The sequence below is a fragment of the Dysidea avara genome, chromosome 14 (assembly GCF_963678975.1).
Source record: "Dysidea avara chromosome 14, odDysAvar1.4, whole genome shotgun sequence".
Classification (NCBI taxonomy): domain Eukaryota; kingdom Metazoa; phylum Porifera; class Demospongiae; order Dictyoceratida; family Dysideidae; genus Dysidea; species Dysidea avara.
Window position 1 is genome coordinate 8,194,980 of NC_089285.1, and position 19,805 is coordinate 8,214,784.

The 19,805-nt window shown below is 40.2% G+C and overlaps 2 protein-coding genes and 1 long non-coding RNA gene across 3 annotated transcripts; 2 read left to right on the forward strand and 1 right to left on the reverse strand.

The window, feature by feature from the left end:
- Positions 1-3,966: 3,966 nt before the first annotated feature.
- On the forward strand, positions 3,967-4,455 carry LOC136243906 (uncharacterized). The gene is made up of 3 exons (XR_010695024.1): positions 3,967-4,146; positions 4,195-4,332; positions 4,378-4,455. It is a non-coding gene; the product is annotated as an uncharacterized lncRNA (long non-coding RNA).
- Positions 4,456-5,092: 637 nt separating this feature from the next.
- LOC136244677 (uncharacterized) lies at positions 5,093-6,079 on the forward strand. The gene is made up of 5 exons (XM_066036223.1): positions 5,093-5,260; positions 5,403-5,441; positions 5,491-5,668; positions 5,724-5,859; positions 5,909-6,079. The coding sequence occupies exons 1-5, from the start codon at positions 5,146-5,148 to the stop codon at positions 6,062-6,064; spliced, it is 624 nt and encodes a 207-aa protein (XP_065892295.1). The 5' UTR covers positions 5,093-5,145; the 3' UTR covers positions 6,065-6,079.
- Positions 6,080-11,145: 5,066 nt separating this feature from the next.
- On the reverse strand, positions 11,146-17,170 carry LOC136244024 (uncharacterized). Its single transcript, XM_066035551.1, has 7 exons — positions 14,780-17,170; positions 14,543-14,722; positions 13,505-14,480; positions 12,276-13,451; positions 11,632-12,233; positions 11,419-11,553; positions 11,146-11,346 (listed from the first exon to the last, which is right to left on the reverse strand). The coding sequence occupies exons 1-7, from the start codon at positions 17,168-17,170 to the stop codon at positions 11,146-11,148; spliced, it is 5,661 nt and encodes a 1,886-aa protein (XP_065891623.1).
- Between the last annotated feature and the right edge of the window lie 2,635 nt (positions 17,171-19,805).

The following is a 19,805-nucleotide window of genomic DNA, read 5'->3' on the forward strand; positions in this document are numbered from 1 at the left end:
GCTGCCCAGCAGCCAGGGGAGTCTACATACCAAACTTGAAGGAAATTGCTCTAGCCATTTTCGAGATACGAGCTGCCAAAGGTTTGATTTTTTTTCTTCGTTTTTTTTTCTCTTCATCTTTTCGCACACCTGCAAAAATTGCTATAAAATGCAAACGTGTACTCCGATCACCTTGAAATTTGGCACACAGAAAGGGAGTCCAAAGGCGAATCCTAGCATCAATTTGGTGCAAATCCGATGAATGATTCAGGATTTATGTCTAATTATTCGCATAAAACAAGATCCGTTTTGTTGTCACGTCTACAGGGTAAACCGCTTTATGGAATGAGTTGAAAATTGCTATATAGATGGAGTAACCATCGTAGGAGTGCCTTTTGGTGGTTTGAAAGGAATAAAGATAAAGACCATGGAGATACGACACAAAACCCAACCTGTCACAATTACACAATCAATTTTTATGAATAAAAAAGTATTTGTTTTTACGTCTACTAGGCAAACCATTTAGAGCAATGAGCTGAAAATTGGTGTATAGCTGGAATAATCTTCATAGAAAGTCCTTGCAGTAGTACAGAAGAATCGGATAAGCCAACTCCGTGTAGCAAAAGCGAGATACTCTAATAGAACAGTCACCGTAATAGAGCATTCATCTAATTTATTTACTCCATTATAGAATTCTATGTTATTCTGTAGGGAGTTCAGCTGCATCTTACAGACAGTTCAGCAAGAAGCATGTCACCCTATAGAGAGTTCAGCTACAAATATATTACTGTAGTGATTCAGAACATTACAAGTCACACTGAAGAGAGTTCAGCTATAAACAAGTCATGCACCCTGTAGAGAGTTCAGCTACAAACAATTCACTCTGTAGAAGTTCTGCTACAAACAAGTCTTCATGCAGAGAGTTTAACAACCAAAATCCACCATGTAAAGACTTCAGCTTTACTAACAAGTTACTCTGTAGAGAGTCACCCTGTAGAGTATTCAACTACAAACACATCACCTTGTAGAGTGTACAACTAGACACAAGTCACCCAGTAGAGAGATCAGCTACAAGAAGTTACATTGTAGAGAGATCAGCTAGAAGAAATCACCTTGCAGAGAGTTCAGCTACAAAGAAACCATCCTGTAGAGAGTTCAGCTACAAACAAATCACCCTGTAGAGAGTTCAGCTACACCCTGCATAGAGTTCGGCTACAAAGAAACCATCATGTAGAGAGTTCAGCAACAACAAATCATCCTATAGAGAATTCAGCTACAAACAAATCGAAAATGTGCAGGTATGCTGTGAGGTTGTCCCTCGCCAAGTATGACTTCAAGCTTAATATTGTAACAATCAAGTTTAGTATACACCAGCATAATAAATACAACAGCTAGTTGTTCACAGCTTTACACATACAGTAAGCACGAGTCCACATCTCCCACTGTAGTAACTGATAGCGAGAGTAAACACGAGTCTAGATCTCCCATTGTAGTAACTAGTAAGGGAGAAAGTGAAGGCGCCACCCATAGGCCATTATTGCTGCTCACATGGATAAGTTGCTACAGATACCTAAATGCTTGGGAGAGAATGCATCACACCTTCGGCTGATTTATGATAAGATTTGAGCTTTAGAGGCCTTTGATGTGAAGGCAGAGGAATATGGTAGTTTTCTCATCCCTGTGCTCATGACCAACTGTTAAATTTTGTAAGGAAGATTTGGCACAGAGTGTAAAACACCTTGCAGTGTATGAATAATACAAACAAGCTTTCCGTACAATTGATAGGAAGTATTCCTTACAAAATTAAACAGAGTGGGAATATTTGACTGGATCTGAAAAAACAGGACTAATCGTACAAGCCTAAATTTACAGTATAAAGCATTGAATGCATTGGGTGAAATACTTGCATATCATTAGAAAAAATTGTAATTTTTGAATGCCTCTTTGTTAGTGAAGGAAGGGACTAACAATAAAGACCTGTATATCAACTTATTCGCCTGTTCAAAAGGAGATGGAAAATCTTTGTTTGGTTGCAGTACATCAAAGGATACGTAAGTTATGAACGTTTGTTTACGTCATGTCGAAGTGATCATACATGATCGATTTTTTTTCATGAATTTTGTCTTTGTATGCATGCAGTGAAGAAGAGCAAGTAAAGGAAAAACTTACTCAGTAATTGATTCTCCTGTTCATGGCCCACATGATAGTGAAAATATTAGCTCCATACCTCAATCTGTTGGTAAGCTACAACCGTTTTTGTAAGCGCCTGTAATTTTATTTTCCCTATACTTGCTGTACAAATCAATTTTTCTGTTGTTGCTACTTTGTAGGGGTGTAACTCCCAAAGTTAGTGGCATATCAAGCTGAAACTTTGTCAGTGGGTACACTTGGCTAAGTAGATTATAAATATTTAATAAACAGGAATTCAAAAATATGCGATTATGTCCTGTTTTCGCAGATATTGGTACATTAGCCCAACAACTCAGGTCCCATTCATTGGAGGGGAGTAGTCACAAATGCATTGTGATCTCAAAGAAAAAAGTTCAACACATTTAATCCAACCTTAACATTGACATAAATTATAAATACACACAATGATTCAAATAACAATATAGATATACAACTCTTAATAGGGATTGGAAATACATTGTATGCCAAAAATAGACATGTTTGAATGGGCATGTGGTTCCACCGGATACTAGATTCATTGGTCATTGATGGAGTTTGCAGATTTTGAGAAAGGGATTAGAAACCATTAGTGAAGTGTGTCACCATACTACTAGTTTTGTTGAACTGCTTGAGCATTAGATTAGATTAAATTAAAAGACAAAGAGTTTCGCTAGACAACAACCATGCAAAGTTGCAAGAACAGAAAAACAAGGGTATTAGAGGACCAAGAGTGTGACTTAAAAACCATTCTGTCCAATTCTAATGACCAAAGGGGTTCTAAAAAGCCATGTATCACTGATACTAGAAGTGTATGCAAAGGCTACAAGAACAGAAACGTACTTGAAACTTCAGCATGACAAGTTTCTTCTGTGGGAAAGGCCACTCAGTGGCTTCCACCAAAGCAGCTTGCATTGCTCAACCAGTTGTATACAATCACTGGACTAAAGACTAGTGGACTGGACTATGGGACCCACTTTTTTTCTTTTTTAGCACAACTGTACATGGTACTGCCTGTTCACCTTAGGATTGAACGCAATTTTGCATAACAACTCTCTTGATAAAACCTCAACTGTTGAATACCATTATCATGAAGTAGAAACCATGAAGTACATTTGTAGTGTTGTAGTAACCATCCATCCTAAACACATGTTATATGTGATAGACTGACTAATATAGCTATTACCGTGTGTAATGTTTTATGATGTCATTAATGGTACTTGTATCTATATATACTGTGTTTCACCTTGTATTCAGTTAGTTGTAGTTGTCTATGTTATTCCTGATATCTATTGAGTTATTAACTATATTAACTGTGGTCGTTCGCGTGCAAGCGATAGCTATTAGCTTATCAGATAGTGATACACGACATTATAGTCATCTAATTATTTTGTTAATACATTGCTGATACATAGCTGCAGCTGGGCAATCTTGACAAGTTTGGCATGATCACATTGTATGTGTGTGGGCTTATAGTATGTGCAGGAGAGTGGTCAAACTACATAAGGCTAGCAACCAGTTGCCCAAATATTTGTTTTAAAAGGGAAATGAAACACCAGTCACCAAACGCAAGATCAAGAGAGTCCCTAGAAGAGAACAGCCAACTACTTTTGCGCCACGACGTGCAACCATGCCATTTAGGGGAACTACTTCAGTGCAACCAAAGTTCCAAAATTTACCATTAGAATTACCTCCCCTCCCAATCCAACCTATACATTTAGCAGACCATTCTTATTGTTGATTTTTATCATTACCTTTCTTAAATGCTACCCCAATATGTGCAGAACCAATGATAGATAGATTTTTACATTGCAGAGCAAGCCAAGTTTGAACAACCTCATCATCATACTCTTCCATCTGGTGCTTCTGCATATAGTCCTATTTCATTTGATTCTGAATCTAGTGATACAGTTCTAGAGATTGTCTTCAATGAAGCAGACAGTGCCACTTACTGTAAAGAGCACAGTGTTAATATATTAACATGTCATACTGCTTATTCAGGTACCTATTGTCCTGTTTCATCTGATAGAATCATATCATCAATAATAGTCAAGGGACTAGAAGGGATATGGCGTTTACTATCGTGCAAGTCCCATGTAACTTATGATGCAATTGCTGAGGAAATGGACAACGAACTGTGTGAGCAACCTGAGCTGCAGGAATTTTTTTTGGCAGAAGTGCAATCTGGTATTACAATGAGCTAAAGTTTCATTAGTTTTCATATTTCATTAGGTGGTACTGTTTACCTACAAGCACAAATGAATGGTAAAACTGAAGTTGCACTTGAAAATATCACCTTTTCTGTAAAAGGTACGTAGTCTGATTAGTTTGTTAGTTTTTAATCTGATTATTTTTCAATTATATTTTGTCAATTCCATGTGTCTCAAGTATTCTGGCTGTTCTGAGTAAGGTTTCAGATGTTTCTTGTAAGATGCCAGGCTGAAATCATCTATACCCTATAGTATTATTTTGCCTGACTTTTCAACCGGATGCTCACATGTCAAATTTTGTCCACCAGTACTGCCTCACTGGATTAGTTTACCAGGAACCTTTTCATTTTAAACAGTACTTCAAGGCCTATAGTTTTGCATGAGTAAGTAGCCAGTGAGTTATTGTTACAAGTTCTTGTCTTACTTCAAGCAACATAGGCAATATAAGATTATTTTTTTAGGGAATATTACCTTAAGGATGAAGTATATAGGAACGTGCTGACTTGTTTGTCATGCAAAACTGGTCTAGAAAATGAAACAGACATCTCAACACTATATATACAGGCAGACAAAATTTGCCACTTGATGTGTACAGCTAATTTCTCTACAACTAGTAGCCCAGCTGAGCAGCAATATAACTTGACATTAGTTCTCTTACACGCAGAAAAAAAACTTGTTAACAGTCAGCTGACTTTTAACACTTAATGAGACCAGTGCAGCACCCTTACTGGTGATTTCTCCCAACCATGGGAAAGTGGAGTACAAGTGGGAGAAGAGGGTATCGTCTTTCATGAATGAGTGGAAGAGCATTGAAGTACCGCCATGGATTTGTCTAGCGTATGCCACTACCACTGCACAGTACAGATGTGCTGTTGATTCATCAGCTGTAGTGTTCAATGTGAAAGGTTGGTACATTAACTATGTGTGTCATGTACTGGATTCATCAGCTACAAGCATTAACACTTACCACTAGTTGTCATAGAATAAATCTGCACACAATAAGCTGTCCGTAATCTATGTGCTAATGTTATTTTCCTGTTGTGTTAGCTAACATTCCACGCTTTTCAAGGAAAAGTACTGTCGATGGTAAGCATTCTTCTGGATATCTCATAATTTATTATAATCATGTTACAAGATCTATCAGTTTCTTTTGAAGAATTACGTTTCAAAGAAATGATTGGTCATGGAACATTTGGTAAAGTCCACAGGGCAGAATGGAATAATAAACAAGTTGCTCTGAAGAGGATCAATGTCCCTGTTGGTGAAGATCCAAATAAAATGATCGTTGATAGTTCAGAAATAGCTGCACTGAAGTGGATAACTAGCTTTTAATGCACTATTATAACATATGCATATATACAATGTCAGGTTACTTAAGCACCCCAATATAGTGAGCCTACTTGGCTACTCTGTGTCAGAAAATGAAATTGTTATAATCATGGACTTTATTGAAGGTAAAAGTCTCCATGAGATGATTTTTGGGAAGGAGAAAGTAATTACCAGGGTTAGTAACAAAATGTGTATATTATAATTTTAGTGACCTATACAAACAGATTTCAGGCACACAACAGCTTAATATTGTAAGAGCCATTGCATGTGGTATCCAGTTTATGCACACTCATGATCCAGTGGTTGTCCATCAAGACATAAAGCCATCAAATGTCATGGTGAATTCCTCACTATACTGTAATTTATGTACCAGTATGTAGGTCTACTGTATACACATATAATTGTAATATAGTTTGTAGTGATGTTATGAGTTGATGGGTCTTACTACAGATCACCAATGACCTTTGTGGAGTACATATTTGTGATTTGGGGATTGCAAAACTGAAAGAGGTATCACAGGCTACTGTAACGACTGTTACTCCAAATCCTAAAGGCACATTTCCATACATGGCACCTGAAATGTACGAAAGAAATCGTCGAGGCACCGCTGCTGATGTCTATTCCTTTGGATGCCTGATGATTGAGCTTTTTGGTCAGAAAAGAGTATGGGGTAATTTAGTTACTGCACAGATAATGCTAAAAGTATGTGGTAAAGTGCCAACTCCACCCGCTGTAAATCACCTTCCTCTACACTTACAAGACGTTTGCAGGTCATGCTGTAAATTGGATGCTATGGAACGTCCAGATATTACTGCAGTACTAAAACAACTCGATGTGTATAGTGAATAGTAGTTGTGGTTCTGTCCATATTAGAAAACACTTATGATGACATAACATTACATAAATGCAAATAAATAAATCTAGAGTTTGAAATTGTTATGTCAGTACAACTCATGTTTAACTGTGCTAGAATTGCATCTGCTGCAGCCGCAAATTCAACAGGGTAAAAAGGTTCTGGTAAATATGCATGTTATATATAACAATGAGACCAAACAATTAACTGCAGTGGTTTCTTATATGACATCACTCCTGTAAAACAAGATTCCGAATTTAAATTCAGGATTAACGTAACCTACCATTTAATTGTGGAAGGTAGTAAAGATCAGAAGGAACACCAGCTGGACATCCTGCTACTCTGTTTAGTCGAATTCTGTGGAAATTCCACCGTTCCTTGAAGTCCTGAAGAGCTTCATTTAGAAGAGGCTCATAAACATATCCCATACAATGCCTATACCACCCTCACATCTGTAAAGTGCCTTGGTAATGTTTATGACACTTACTTGTGTACGGTATTTTGGGGGCTCCCTTCTTGAATCAAGTTCTATACATGCCATTTTAAAATTCATAGTCATTCTCACTTTAAACATATTAATCCACCAATCCGTCACAGAATTTCGAAGCTGAGCCCACCAACTCTCTATTCTCTAAAGACAGGACATCATTGCAAATCATACAAACATGCACACAAAATATAGTAATACACTACGACTGTAGTATAAAATTCACAGTTGGTACAACCATACTCATGCAACAAAATTTAACAATATCTACAATTGTGCTCCAAAAATCTGAAATTTAAACTCAACTGTGTTAGTTGTTGAAGGTCCAAAGCAAAAGCTTCTTTCACCGCTAAATTCATCATCATGCTCATGACGTAATGCCATGTGACAAGCTGCTAAAGTAGTGTTTTCAGTACCGTGGTCTGACCGTACAATACTCGGACATCCTGTATATACAGTGTATCATATACAAGAATTTAAAGAGAAAATAATGTACCATTGTTTTCTAAAACAGACAGCAAATATTGTAGTAAGATGACATTGGGATCATTGTTGGTAGTCATCACTTTTAGCCATATGACTTTCCGCGAATACCTGAAAAATTAGTGAATCTAACTATATGATAAAAATTTATCCATTCTATGTTGCTGCCCTCCTTCAATACTATATTCCACCATGCAATCACAAAATGTAATTACATAGGAATAAATAATGCTTACTATGCTTCCAATCAATTTTGATTATAGGCCATGCCCTCTTTACAGCTGTTGTGGTTCATAATAAAATAAAGGTCAAGTTGAGGCATACATGGGTATCTTTTCTTTTCTTGATAAAACACAGCAAATATAAAACATACCGTAATGCCACACCTTCAATAATAGCTGCACATAAGTGGTACCACAACTAAGTTTGAAATTAAAGGCTTAATTATTACTAAGCATCAAGTAGTGGTCAATTTTGAATAGTCGACCAACAGAACAGTGTTTCATCTTTACGTACACTAAATACCTCACATGAGAGAGCCTAGTGTTATCAGCCAACAATTAGTATAGTTATTATTACTGAGTCATACATTCAATCATTCACTGATGAGCTGATCAGCAAGACCATAGATTATAATATTACTACTGATTAAGACACAATTAACAGGGACAAGGTACTAGTTTTGCCAGACCAACCTGTACAGGCTGGCCTGGTGAAACTAATATAACACAGAATGCCAAACAACTCTAGGCTTAGTGGCTACATGGTGAGCATACAATGTGTTATTACCATCTACTCTAGGATCTGACTTTGACATAGCATAGCAAATGTTGCAAGTGACAAGAAGCAATATGACCACCCACAAAGGTAGTCTGCAGCACATGGCGATGGCGTTAGTATCATGCACGTGACTTAAAGTAGGGTGCTCCATTTACAGCACGATTCACCCGCCTCAGATTCACCTCCTGGCTGCATCGATCATCGCATCATGACTGTCAACCGTCGCATAGTCACCGTCGCGTGATGATCGGCAATCATCGCATCATTATTATCTCATAGTCATAGTCTATCGTTGAATAGTTATCGTCTATCGTCCCATAGATATCGTCTACTGTCACATAGAAACCGTCGATCGTCGCATAGATGATGTCGCTTGGATATTGGCGCATGGTGCGACCTTTAGGGCCACCGTAGTATTGCCTGCTCAAGTATAAAGATTTCCATCACTTGGTATTGCGACACTGGCACACTTCTTTGGACTACTTTCCCTTCCTAGTGATGATGATGGTCCCTCCATAGAATCCGGGGCCTGAACGTGGCCAACTTATTACAAATTGTGCCCATGCAAATTTCACTTCTATTATGGCAATATTTCTCATTGCATTGTGTACAGCATTGAGAACCTCTGTCACTATGTACCCGATAACATGCCATTCATTTCTAATATAGCACTTGAAGGCTATAGCCTGACTGTCTTTCTTGTTTTCCGGCTCTGGATAGATATTGACAGGCACTTTCTCATTTTTACTCAAAAGTTCACTGACTTCTTCAAGAACATCCTGTCTTTTGCGCACATGTGTACAACCGATGCACTTAAAAACAACACTGTGAAGTGTGACTTGCTCAGGACTGTTGCTGTGATGTGAACTCCTTGTACTGGAACTTTCTAATGAAGGACTAAGGGCTCTGATATATTTCAAAGAAGATTCTGATACATGGTCAATATCATCAACCCAAAACCATTCCCAAATGACGTATCCTCCTTGAGGGGGCAACTTCAGTGTTGTTGTGTGAATACCGGAAGGAAATTCATCTTCAGATACACCAGGTGATTTCATGCACCATATCTCTTTCAAAAACGCTTCATCTACAACAGGATTAACAATCTCAGCAACAAATTTGCCATCAGGATGTCCTGATGAGGTCATGATGTTAAACATACACATTCTATGCTAAATACATACTTTTTGGTGTTAGCATAGCATAAAGTTTCTTAGAAGATAGCTTGCTGTATTTCTTGCGCACATCTGAACGAATTTGTAGCACAGAAAGGGGACGTGTGTATCCCTTTAAGTGAAGGTAATTAAATTCCCAATCACTTACAAAACCTGAGAATGGAGAAATAAACTTAGTCTGGAAAATTTCATAATACATACCTGAAACTTTCATTCCAAAAGACACCATAGTTCTACACAAGTCTGCTATCAATCGTCACATATCTACTTCTTTAAGATCTGCATATGGTAGACATTGTACGGGAAGAGCATAGGGTTTCTGATCGTGAAGATCTGAACTCAACATGAGTACAAAAACATGACTAGCAGGTGATCTTCTGAATGCACAATCCACATACGTATTAAAAGCCAATAGCCGTTCTCAAATCATTTTTGCAATGCATGTTACAGAGTTTTTGCTGAAATACAAAAGCCTTGTTATTTTTACCCTACAAGGCATGGAAAAACTAAATGATGCAACAACTATAGATTTTGCTAAAAGCACCAAACACAACTACCAGAGTTTGGAAGCACCAAAACAAATTATGTCAAAAAGAAATCATGTCGAGCATCTACAAGACACTGGATATGAACGAGCACTGAAGGTAATAAAATGCTCTAGATGTGACAGCTTAGGACATAATAGCCGTACATGTGATGCCGAAATCACCCACAACTAACTATTACTTAGTGTATATCACTCAAGTCGGTATAATATATGACAAATGAGACAGTTATGTAACATGTATTTACAGTTATGTAATATGTATTTTATTTAATCACATTACTAAGTTTTCCAAATTGTGTACCAGTTTTATGTATTGAACGATGCTCAATACCCCTTGAGACATACCTAACATATCCTGTATATCCCAAACCTTCATGATAGAGACTGGATCGTCTTCAACTAGACAAACATGTTTTTATCCTTAATGCCAGCTCTTTATGCAATGAAAATTTATCTTCTAGCTGAATGGACACCTCATCCAGACTAATGATGTCACTACGGGGTCTCCATTCATCATACTGTGAGCCATAACCAACATAGTGTATCTGCACCAGATCATTTGTGGCAGAAGAAAACCTCCACAGGGTATAGTGAGTCTAATTCCCTCTTCTTCGAGCATCGCAGCTGGGACCTGAATAGAACAAAAAAATTTTCACAGACCATAATATATACCGAGTAAGCTGGTCACCCCCAGTAAATAGTTTTGCCCTGAAGTGGCTTTAGATGGCCTTACTAAACAGATGGCAGATGAGATACTTACATACTACATCAAAATACTACCTGTTGGAATAACCAGCAAGTAATGTCTTCAGTGGAAAAGAACACATGCAACTTGCTGAGTGTTAAATAGAATTTTGCTGGGTATTAAATAGAAATGAGGCATAGAAAACTTTTACAATGTATGCCTAATGTGTATGTAAGATATTTAGAACTCTAAGTCAGGTACGTTCCACATCTCGGTATCGTCTCGCAACAAAACGTGGCCTATCACACGACTCTCACGTGACTCATAAAAAATTTCACCCAAATGTACAACATCCTCCCCCGTTGACCACATATTGGTCAACAAGGGGATATCAAATTACAACAACAAAAGAACCTCTAAATCACAAACGTTATATAATACTGATAATAGTCTACTGGTCATCCTCTGATCCATTGGAACTGTCAATGTCTTCAGTCATCACTGCTCTTATAAAACTATTTGCCTTCTGAGCAGCTCTCCTAGATGGTCGTACACCACTTGGCTGAACTTGACTGTAGGACGCATCCTCCTTAGATCGAGGGTCACTAGTGTTGTTACTAACATTCTTGTCAACAAAGCATTCTGCACTTGACTGGGGATTCTTGACTGGACTGTATTACTCTTATCATTTTTTACTGGTTTAGCCCGACAACATTCTTCTAACGGGTATAAGCACTTCAATGGCCGTCTCAGTAAAGTTGGTTGGGTGTCCCTTGATGGCACCTTCAATACGGCTCCTCTTACAAGACCATCTCCTCCTCTGATCAACTCGTGTATTCTCACCATTTTCCAAAATCCTCTAGGAGAAGATTCATTGTGCATCAGTACCACTTGGCCTTCTCGTACAACATCATCAGTTGTACCATTACCACTATACCGGTGGCATTCCCTGAGCTGCAGCAAATACTGTTTTCCATCTCTTCCAAAAATGGTTGAGAACCTTGTTGAGGTGGTCCATCCTCCTACTCAGGGAATCGTGTGTGACCTGCACATTATAGTCACTGTCATTCACTCCATGCTGAAAGCTCGAGTCAGGTAAACTGAGTATTCTCCTGCCAACAATAAGATGAGATGGAGTAAGTGGCTCCTCTACGTCTTCCGAAGACACAAATGACAAAAGTCTGGAGTTGATTATCATTTCGACTTCAGTTAAGGCCGTCATCAACTCCTCATACGTCAATCTCGCCCTGCCAATTGTCTTACGCAGACATCTCTTCACACTCTTTATCATTCGCTCAAACACGCCTCCCCACCAAGGGGCCTTCTCTAAGTTAAAACACCATTCTAAGCCCATCCCTGCTGTAAACTGCTGTACTTCTGCCTGATTCAATATTTTCTCAATAGTCTTGGCAGCAGCCTTGAATGTCTTTCCATTATCAGAAACTAGCTTACGGGGAAAGCCTCTTCGTGCCGTAAATCGTTTAAAACTCCGAATGAATGTTTGAGCTTTCAAGTTAGGTACAAGTTCCAAATGCACGGCTATAGTGACACAACAGGTATACAAACAAATCCAGACCTTACCAACATCAGTTATCTCATGGCTCTTAACATACAGCGGCCCCGTAAAGTCCACTCCCGTGTATGTAAAGGCAGGGGCTTCTCTTACCCTGAATTCTGGTAAAGATGGAGCTGGTGGCGTTGGACATGGTGGACCTTCCAACTTACGACAGACGACACACTGATACAGGATGTGCCTCACATATTGTCTGCCTCGGATAATCCAAAACTTGGCTCTAATCTGCGTCAAGGTCTCCTTCACTCCATTATGTCCAACCCTCTCATGGGCATCTCTTACCACCAATTCAGTGAAGTAATGTAGCTTGCACAACAAAGCAGGATGCTTGGCATTAATGTCGGCATTACCAAGTCTGCCCTTACATCGCCATATTTTCCCATCAAGAAAAAGACCGAACTGCGTCCTCCAGGTTGGGAAATTCTTATGGTTACCTAAATCCCTCTGTGATTCCCTTACCCATAGGTTTTCAGCATTCATAACTTCAGACGCAGTTAATTCCTTGGGCAGGGAGGTACTGTTCTTCTGTAACCTTGACATACATTGGTTCACAAACCTGAGGACATATGCGGTTACTCGCAGTAGCCTGCTAAACTTACTAAAGTTCTCCAGTTTGATCACATGCGTAAGGCCAGTTGATTCACTAGAACTCAAAAGTATGTGTGAGCTACTAGGTTGCACTGCCTTCAGCTCTGCAGCACATGCTTCTGGCATGATTAATTCCTCCTCCTCTACTAAGTTAGACTCACTGCTCAAATCAACAAGCCAGCTTGGTCCATGCCTCCACAGGACATTACCTCTTAACTCTGAGGGAGTCATTCCTCTTGATGGTATATCCGCAGGGTTTTCCCTGCCTGGACAGTGAAGCCAGCAATCTGCCGCCACGAGTCTCCTTATCTCAATTACACGATTCTGAACAAATTGTTTCCATTCCTTTTCCACGCCTCGAATCCAATACAGAGCAACCTTGGAGTCAGTGAAGCAAGTTATCGAACTAAAAGTTTTCTCGCATTCAAGTGCAGTGAGTACACTCGCCATTAAGTTGGCCAGGAGTAGTGCTGACAACAATTCTAACCTAGGAATAGTTTGTCGTTCAACCGGGGAGACCCTAGTCTTGGAAGCTACAAATTCCACTGAGCTACCCACATTTGTCTCAATTCTCATGTACACCACGGCAGCATACGCTCGAGATGACACATCACAAAATCCGAACAAAGTATATTACCAGAGGACTTACTTAAGCTCCAGCTGTAGCACCTGGGAATTGTGACCATGACACTATGAAAGCCAGTCACTAATGACTTCCACTTGCTCAGTAACTCTCCCGCTAGTGGTTCATCCCAATCAATCTTACTCAAGCATAGATCCTGGAATAGCATCTTGAACTGGACAGTGATAGGTGAAATGAACCCCAGTGGGTCATAGAACTTACAGCCAATACCCACTATACGTCTCTTCGTTGGCTCCATGTTCCTCAAAGTGATAGCTAGTTCACTCAAATCAAAGACCAATTGGTCTTGTACATAGTTCCACCTTACTCCAAGTATCTTCTGTTCTCCACCTTCATTGCTCTGTGCTCTACCTAAGACATCTTTTGTGTACGTCTTGTCTTCTTCAACTACACTACTACTATTTGATGAGTTCACTTCAACTAAATCATGCCCTTCACTTGACTCTATACAACTCTGCAGGCTCTGGGAGTTACTAACAAACTTCCTTAAGTTGAACCCTCCTTCAGCTAACACCTTCTTTGACTTGCCATAGAGTTCAAAGCCTGCTTCTTCATCACTAGCACCATAGGTGATATCATCAACATAAATGGAACGTGTGAAAAGATTCACAAACTCAGGATGGTTCTCTCTGTACTTCTCTACATGGTGCTTTATGGTGGCATTCAGGAGAAATGGGCTCGCAGACACACCAAATACTACTCGTGTGAATCTAAATGTTGTGACCCTTGGCCACGCCTTCTTGATGTCATCAACCCAGAGGAAGCGAAGAACATCTTTGTCATGTGGTGCAACAGATACCATTAAGAAAGCCTTTTCTATATCGGCTGCCAGTGCGACACGGTGAGTGCGAAACCTCAACAGAATGTCCATTATACTTTGACCAAATTTTGGTCCAGCATATAGGCAATCATTTAGGGAAGAACCATTGCTCTTGGCAGAGGCATGTATACAATTCTTAGTTTGGTTGTTGACTTGTCCTCTCTAACAACAGGGTGGTGCGGTAGGTAGTGGACCAAGCTGTTCTGGATTGCCTTGTCACTCACAATCTCCACTATCCCCTTATCAAGTTGCTCTCGGATAACCTTGTCATATTGTTGGAATACATCAGGCAACTGTCTCAATCTTCTCAGCAATCCTGTAAGCCTCTTCAATGACAATTCATAATTGGAAGGAAGCGCACCATGAGTCTCCTTCCATGGTAGAGCAACCTCATACCTACCATCCTTGAATTATATCTGCCTCTCAAACTCTGCATAAACATCAGGCGTGTCTTGGTTTACTCCCAAGGACTCGAGATCCCAGAATTTCTTAAGGGTACTGTCCAAACTCTGTCCAGATTCCTCTGGCATGTATGCATCAACCATTAGCAAGTGAGTTGATACGAGATTGCATGTGGTCTGACACGACAGCCCAGGTACTGGGCCAGAGAGCACCCATCCAAGACGAGTCTGCATTGCTATGGGTCCATCACCTTCATGAATCACCTTGCCTGTGACGAGCTTCCAATAGTGGTCAAGTCCAATCAGCATATCCACCTCCAAAGGTTCGGTAGTACAACAATAGTCTGCCAGATCCAATTCAGATAAATGTCTATGATGCTCGGACACATATGATAGCGGTTGGTTGGAAAGAGGCTCACAAATTTGTGGCACTGACAAGAAGTATAGCTTGAGGACTCCACCACCACGCAAACTCAGACTAACCGCAACTACATCACAAGACTGCTTGCTCCCCTTGTCTGACCCAAAGGTATTAATTAACATAGTCTCAGAACTGCGCGGGGTCAATGACAATGACTCCTTCAGCTTCTCAGTAATATACGACCGCTGGCTCCCGCTATCGAACAATATTCGAACACTCATTGATACACTTGAGTTATCAGGATTGAGAACATCCACTTGTGCAGTCTGCAGCAGTACTGGCACCTTAGAGCTGGCACATTGTAATGAGGTGGTAGTAGGTGTGTTAGAGTTTACTGACCCCAATGATTGGGCCTGAAGTGTTGAATGACCAGTGACACTAGTTGTAGAACTTCTGGTAGTGTTTCTCGCCACCTCTCCAGTGCAGATGCTAACGTGGTGTCTGCCGCCACAGCTAGAACACTTCAGTGTTGATCGGCACTCACGACTAGTGTGGTTTCTTCGCAGGCATACAAAACATCTGCCAGATCTTTTAAGTATTTGCTTACGCTCTGCTGGCTCGATCACCATTTTGCATGAGGTAGATGCATGTCCCTGACGGCAGAATGAGCACCTTGGAGAGGAATCATTCGCCATTAGCGTTGAAGAAGTAGGGAAACTCCTACTCATAGCTCTGGCAGGTCGATTACTATTACCACCTTGACTAGCAATACTTGCAGCCCTCTCTCTAGCCTTAATCTCAGTATCTATTAACTGCATCAGTTCATCCAGCTGCCAACGATCATCTCTCACCGATCGGCTAATAATGAGTCGGAACTCTTGTGGTAACTTACCCATAATGATGGGTGATAACAGACTTCCGTAAGATTCAGCTAAGACTCCTAGTGCACTCAGTCCTCTCACTTGTGATTCTACCAAATCATAAAAATGACGTAACCCCTTAAGATTATACTGAGAGGTTACCGCATCAATGTTAACCAGTGCCTCCATGTGCTTGCTCACTATTTCCTTGGTGGTACCAAATCGTCTCTTCAATATGGCTACAGCCTCACCATAGTTGGGACCAGTTAACTTTAAACCAGATATTGCTTCTGCTGCTGTACCTTCTAACAGTGTGTTTAAATAATTAAACTTGTCTACATCAGACAGGCCAGGATGGCTATGAACCGAAGACACGAATGAATCCCAAAATGTAGCCCACTTTGTGAGATCACCATTAAACCGTTTAAGTGTAAGCTTTGGTAACTTCACCTTAGTTACATGTCCTAGTGGTGCATGATATGCAAGGGGGCTGACACTTGTATCTGGCAAACTCACAAGGGGCAAGGCAGGTGTTGTCATTACACTAGGTGAGAAGGGGGCCATTGTACCGGCAACTGTATGAGGAGGAATCAATGGTAGCTTAAAAGGAAGAGACCCAGCAATACTACTAGTATACGTCAACGAAACAGTAGGTGGAGCTATAGATATCACTGGAGTGCTGGATGATACACTGGTTGTGACTGGAGCTTCTGGTGATGTACTTGCTGGGGTAGTACTAACAGTACTAGTGACTACAGAGGTGGTTGGGTAAGATACCACGGTTGATGGGACACTGGTGACAGTTGCAGAACTACTGCTCGGGACATCACTGACAACTGCTGAAGTATCACTTGTGAGACTAGTGGTGGTCGTGGAAGATTCACTACTTAGGGTGACTGGGGTACTAAGGGTTGTTGTTCTCCTGGCCTCGATAGCATTTGTAGCATCTATTATGGACCTCTGTACCCTTTCCCTGAAAATGTCTGCCTGTTCAATTTCACTATCAAGCTCTTCATCTGGGACCAATTCTAAAATCTGATCATCAATTTGCTTCACTGTCTCTAGTTTCTCTTCAAGTGCTAGTTTGCACTGTCTCAGTTTTGTTATGATTGCTTCCCCTTCATCAGTGGATTCAATAGCTTCATAAAGTTCTGTGATAGTGCGCTTTGTGGAACCTCTATGTCCACCCCGAACCCTTTTCTTTCTACTAAGAATCTCTACTTCTGACATTATGTATTAACTACTGTTATACAACTGACTTTGGCTTTGGCGTATCCATGGTTACTCGTCCTCTTCACCAGGATTTCTGCGGATCTTCGCTCTCTAATTAGAGAGCACCAACTAAATAGAAAACAACGCAACAATCAGTACTTAACAAATTCTTTCACTCGCCTCTCGGGGTACCATTCACCCGGTACCAAGGAATTCTCGTTTAGGAATAAGATCGAGCGGTGACTGTCGAATTTCACTTCCTATTCTAGCTACGGGGTGAATCCATAGGTCGCTGGTTCGAGTCCGGTTCGAAGGACCATGTAAGATATTTAGAACTCTAAGTCAGGTACGTTCCACATCTCGGTATCGTCTCGCAACAAAACATGGCCTATCACACGACTCTCACGTGACTCATAAAAATTTTCACCCAAATGTACAACAGTGTAATGGTTTAAATTTACTAAGGTGTTTTTGGTTAAGTGTGCACCCACTACTCTCGGAATTGTATAAATCTAAATGGGGTGGTGTCACTAAGACAGGTTCCACTGTAAATGAATGCATTGTGCTACAGTTATTCAAAAATTTGGCTGCTCCTCAGCTGTGGTATAAATATTTCGAGTATTGGTGAGGCTATTTATGTGGTAGTCACCTTCAGTTTTTCAAGTTCAGTTAGTTCATTGTTTTCCAACTGCCTAGTAATACGCACCTATCAAGGTATTGTTGCACTACCCCCATCAAGCATATATGTGGCTATGGTGGACACCCCAATGGTCACTCTCCATACTAACATACTGGATTTATATTAATTACTACTGTACTGGAAAACCTAGTATGTCTTAATGCTGTACAGCAAGGTAAAATATTTGGGTACTTTATAAATGAACACTTGTCATATGTCCCATAGTGCATGGGGAAACAGATGTGTAATAATCCTTAAACCTATATCAGAGGAAAGGGAATAGTGAGCAATACAATGATAGGTGTATTAAATGGAAAAAGCAATGGATCCACAAAATCATCACAAACGTGAGACTATTCATCTTCAACAACAACCCTATGACACACAATTGGTCCTCTATGCCACATGTACCTTCTCCGGGGCCCAAGTAGCTAAATACATGTTCTCTTGTATAATAGCTATGCTTGTACTTCCACGTGGACAAACCTCTACTTTATTCTGGTGGCACTTATTGATTATAAGCGCCCCCTTGAAAATGGTCTGCACAACATCTGCTGCATAAAAAACAGATATATTGAGGTGTCAGTTGTCAACTTTACATTGTGCACTTGCTCTATGTAGTTAACACTACTTTTTACTTCCCCGCACTTTTTACTTCCCCCCTTGTAAAATCTTGGATCCTACCACCACAAAACAACAACCCACTTTGTTATAAAATCTATAACATAATAGACAACATTGAAGAGATACTGTTCCTCATGGCACTTCTGAAATTCCAGCGGGTGGTCTCTTTTACCCTCTTGAGCACCCGTTCTGTGACATCCTCCAGGGAGGTTGTCACGTTCTCCTACAGCTTCTTTACACTTGGTCGCCTTCTGACAGACCTTATCAGGGTGTCCAGCTTCTGCTATGTTGTCTCTGACATACTGCACTAGTAGGGATAGCCAGTACTTGAGAAAACGCTGCTTAAAATTGACTTAATTTCACACCTCAGACCCTTTAAATGCTCTCTGCATAATTCAACAAAGTCTATAGCCACCTGTACCACTTTATCCGCAATCTCTGTTGGGATGTTGTGTTGAGTATCCAAATGAAATAGGACATGTAACACTGCCGCTATACAGAGTATCTGCCCCCTTGACTTAGACAGCAAGCCTACATGGACATAAAACACATAGCACATATCAAACAGTACAGTAGTAATAGTTGTGGAACACACAAAGGCACATACGTAGCTCCATACACAGTCATTTTAGTTGCTGCGATCAGCAGACACATCACTGTCCATCTCTGCTACAGTCTAGTCATGAAACGCGATGCCATGGCACTCCAATATCCTATATTCAATCTCTATTAAGTTAAGACGCTTCGTTTTCTAAGTGCTAGCTACCACAATTAACACCAAGCAGCACAACTTGGAATTCTCAGGATATCTAGCGTGGCCAGCAGACCCTGCTCTTCGCGTGGCACTTATCAACTGATACATAAGCGCGTGGGCTCTTGCATCTACACGCTTATAATTATCAATCGATCGATAAGCACCGTGCAGAGTAGGGTCGGCTATTTTCAGGAGTCAAGGGTCAAGCTTGATTTTGACTTACCACAGCATTTATGCAAGCACCTCAAAATTTTTGCAGTAATTTTGTTATTACAACACAATAGCTATCTGCAAAATAGACAATAATAACATGTTATAACAGTTAGAACTTGTGAGTATTTGTTGAAGTACATAGATGTAGCTAGCTTGTCCTTGCCAAATGAAACAACAGACCTAAAAAACTGACCTACAAAATCAACAAAGCTACTACTAATAAACCAAGCTATAGCTACCTACAAACAGGAAAATAAAATCAAAAGGGTTGTCAAAGTCCGTTACACTACTAATGATCTGTTTAGTCAAACGTAAAGCCAAATTCATTATGGAGCAATGTCTTTGCAAACCTGTCAACCGCTCCTTCACATCATCTCCAATCC

Coding starts and splice junctions, on each gene's coding strand:
- LOC136244677 (XM_066036223.1), top strand. CDS start 5,146: ATGAATGAGTGGAAGAGCATTGAAGTACCGCCATGGATTTGTCTAGCG. Junction 5,442..5,490: donor AAGGAAAAGTACTGTCGATG/GTAAGCATTCTT, acceptor TCATGTTACAAG/ATCTATCAGTTTCTTTTGAA. Junction 5,669..5,723: donor TCAGAAATAGCTGCACTGAA/GTGGATAACTAG, acceptor ATACAATGTCAG/GTTACTTAAGCACCCCAATA.
- LOC136244024 (XM_066035551.1), bottom strand. CDS start 17,170: ATGTCAGAAGTAGAGATTCTTAGTAGAAAGAAAAGGGTTCGGGGTGGA. Junction 12,234..12,275: donor CCATGAGATAACTGATGTTG/GTAAGGTCTGGA, acceptor GTGTCACTATAG/CCGTGCATTTGGAACTTGTA. Junction 11,347..11,418: donor CCATTGAAGTGCTTATACCC/GTTAGAAGAATG, acceptor AAGAATCCCCAG/TCAAGTGCAGAATGCTTTGT.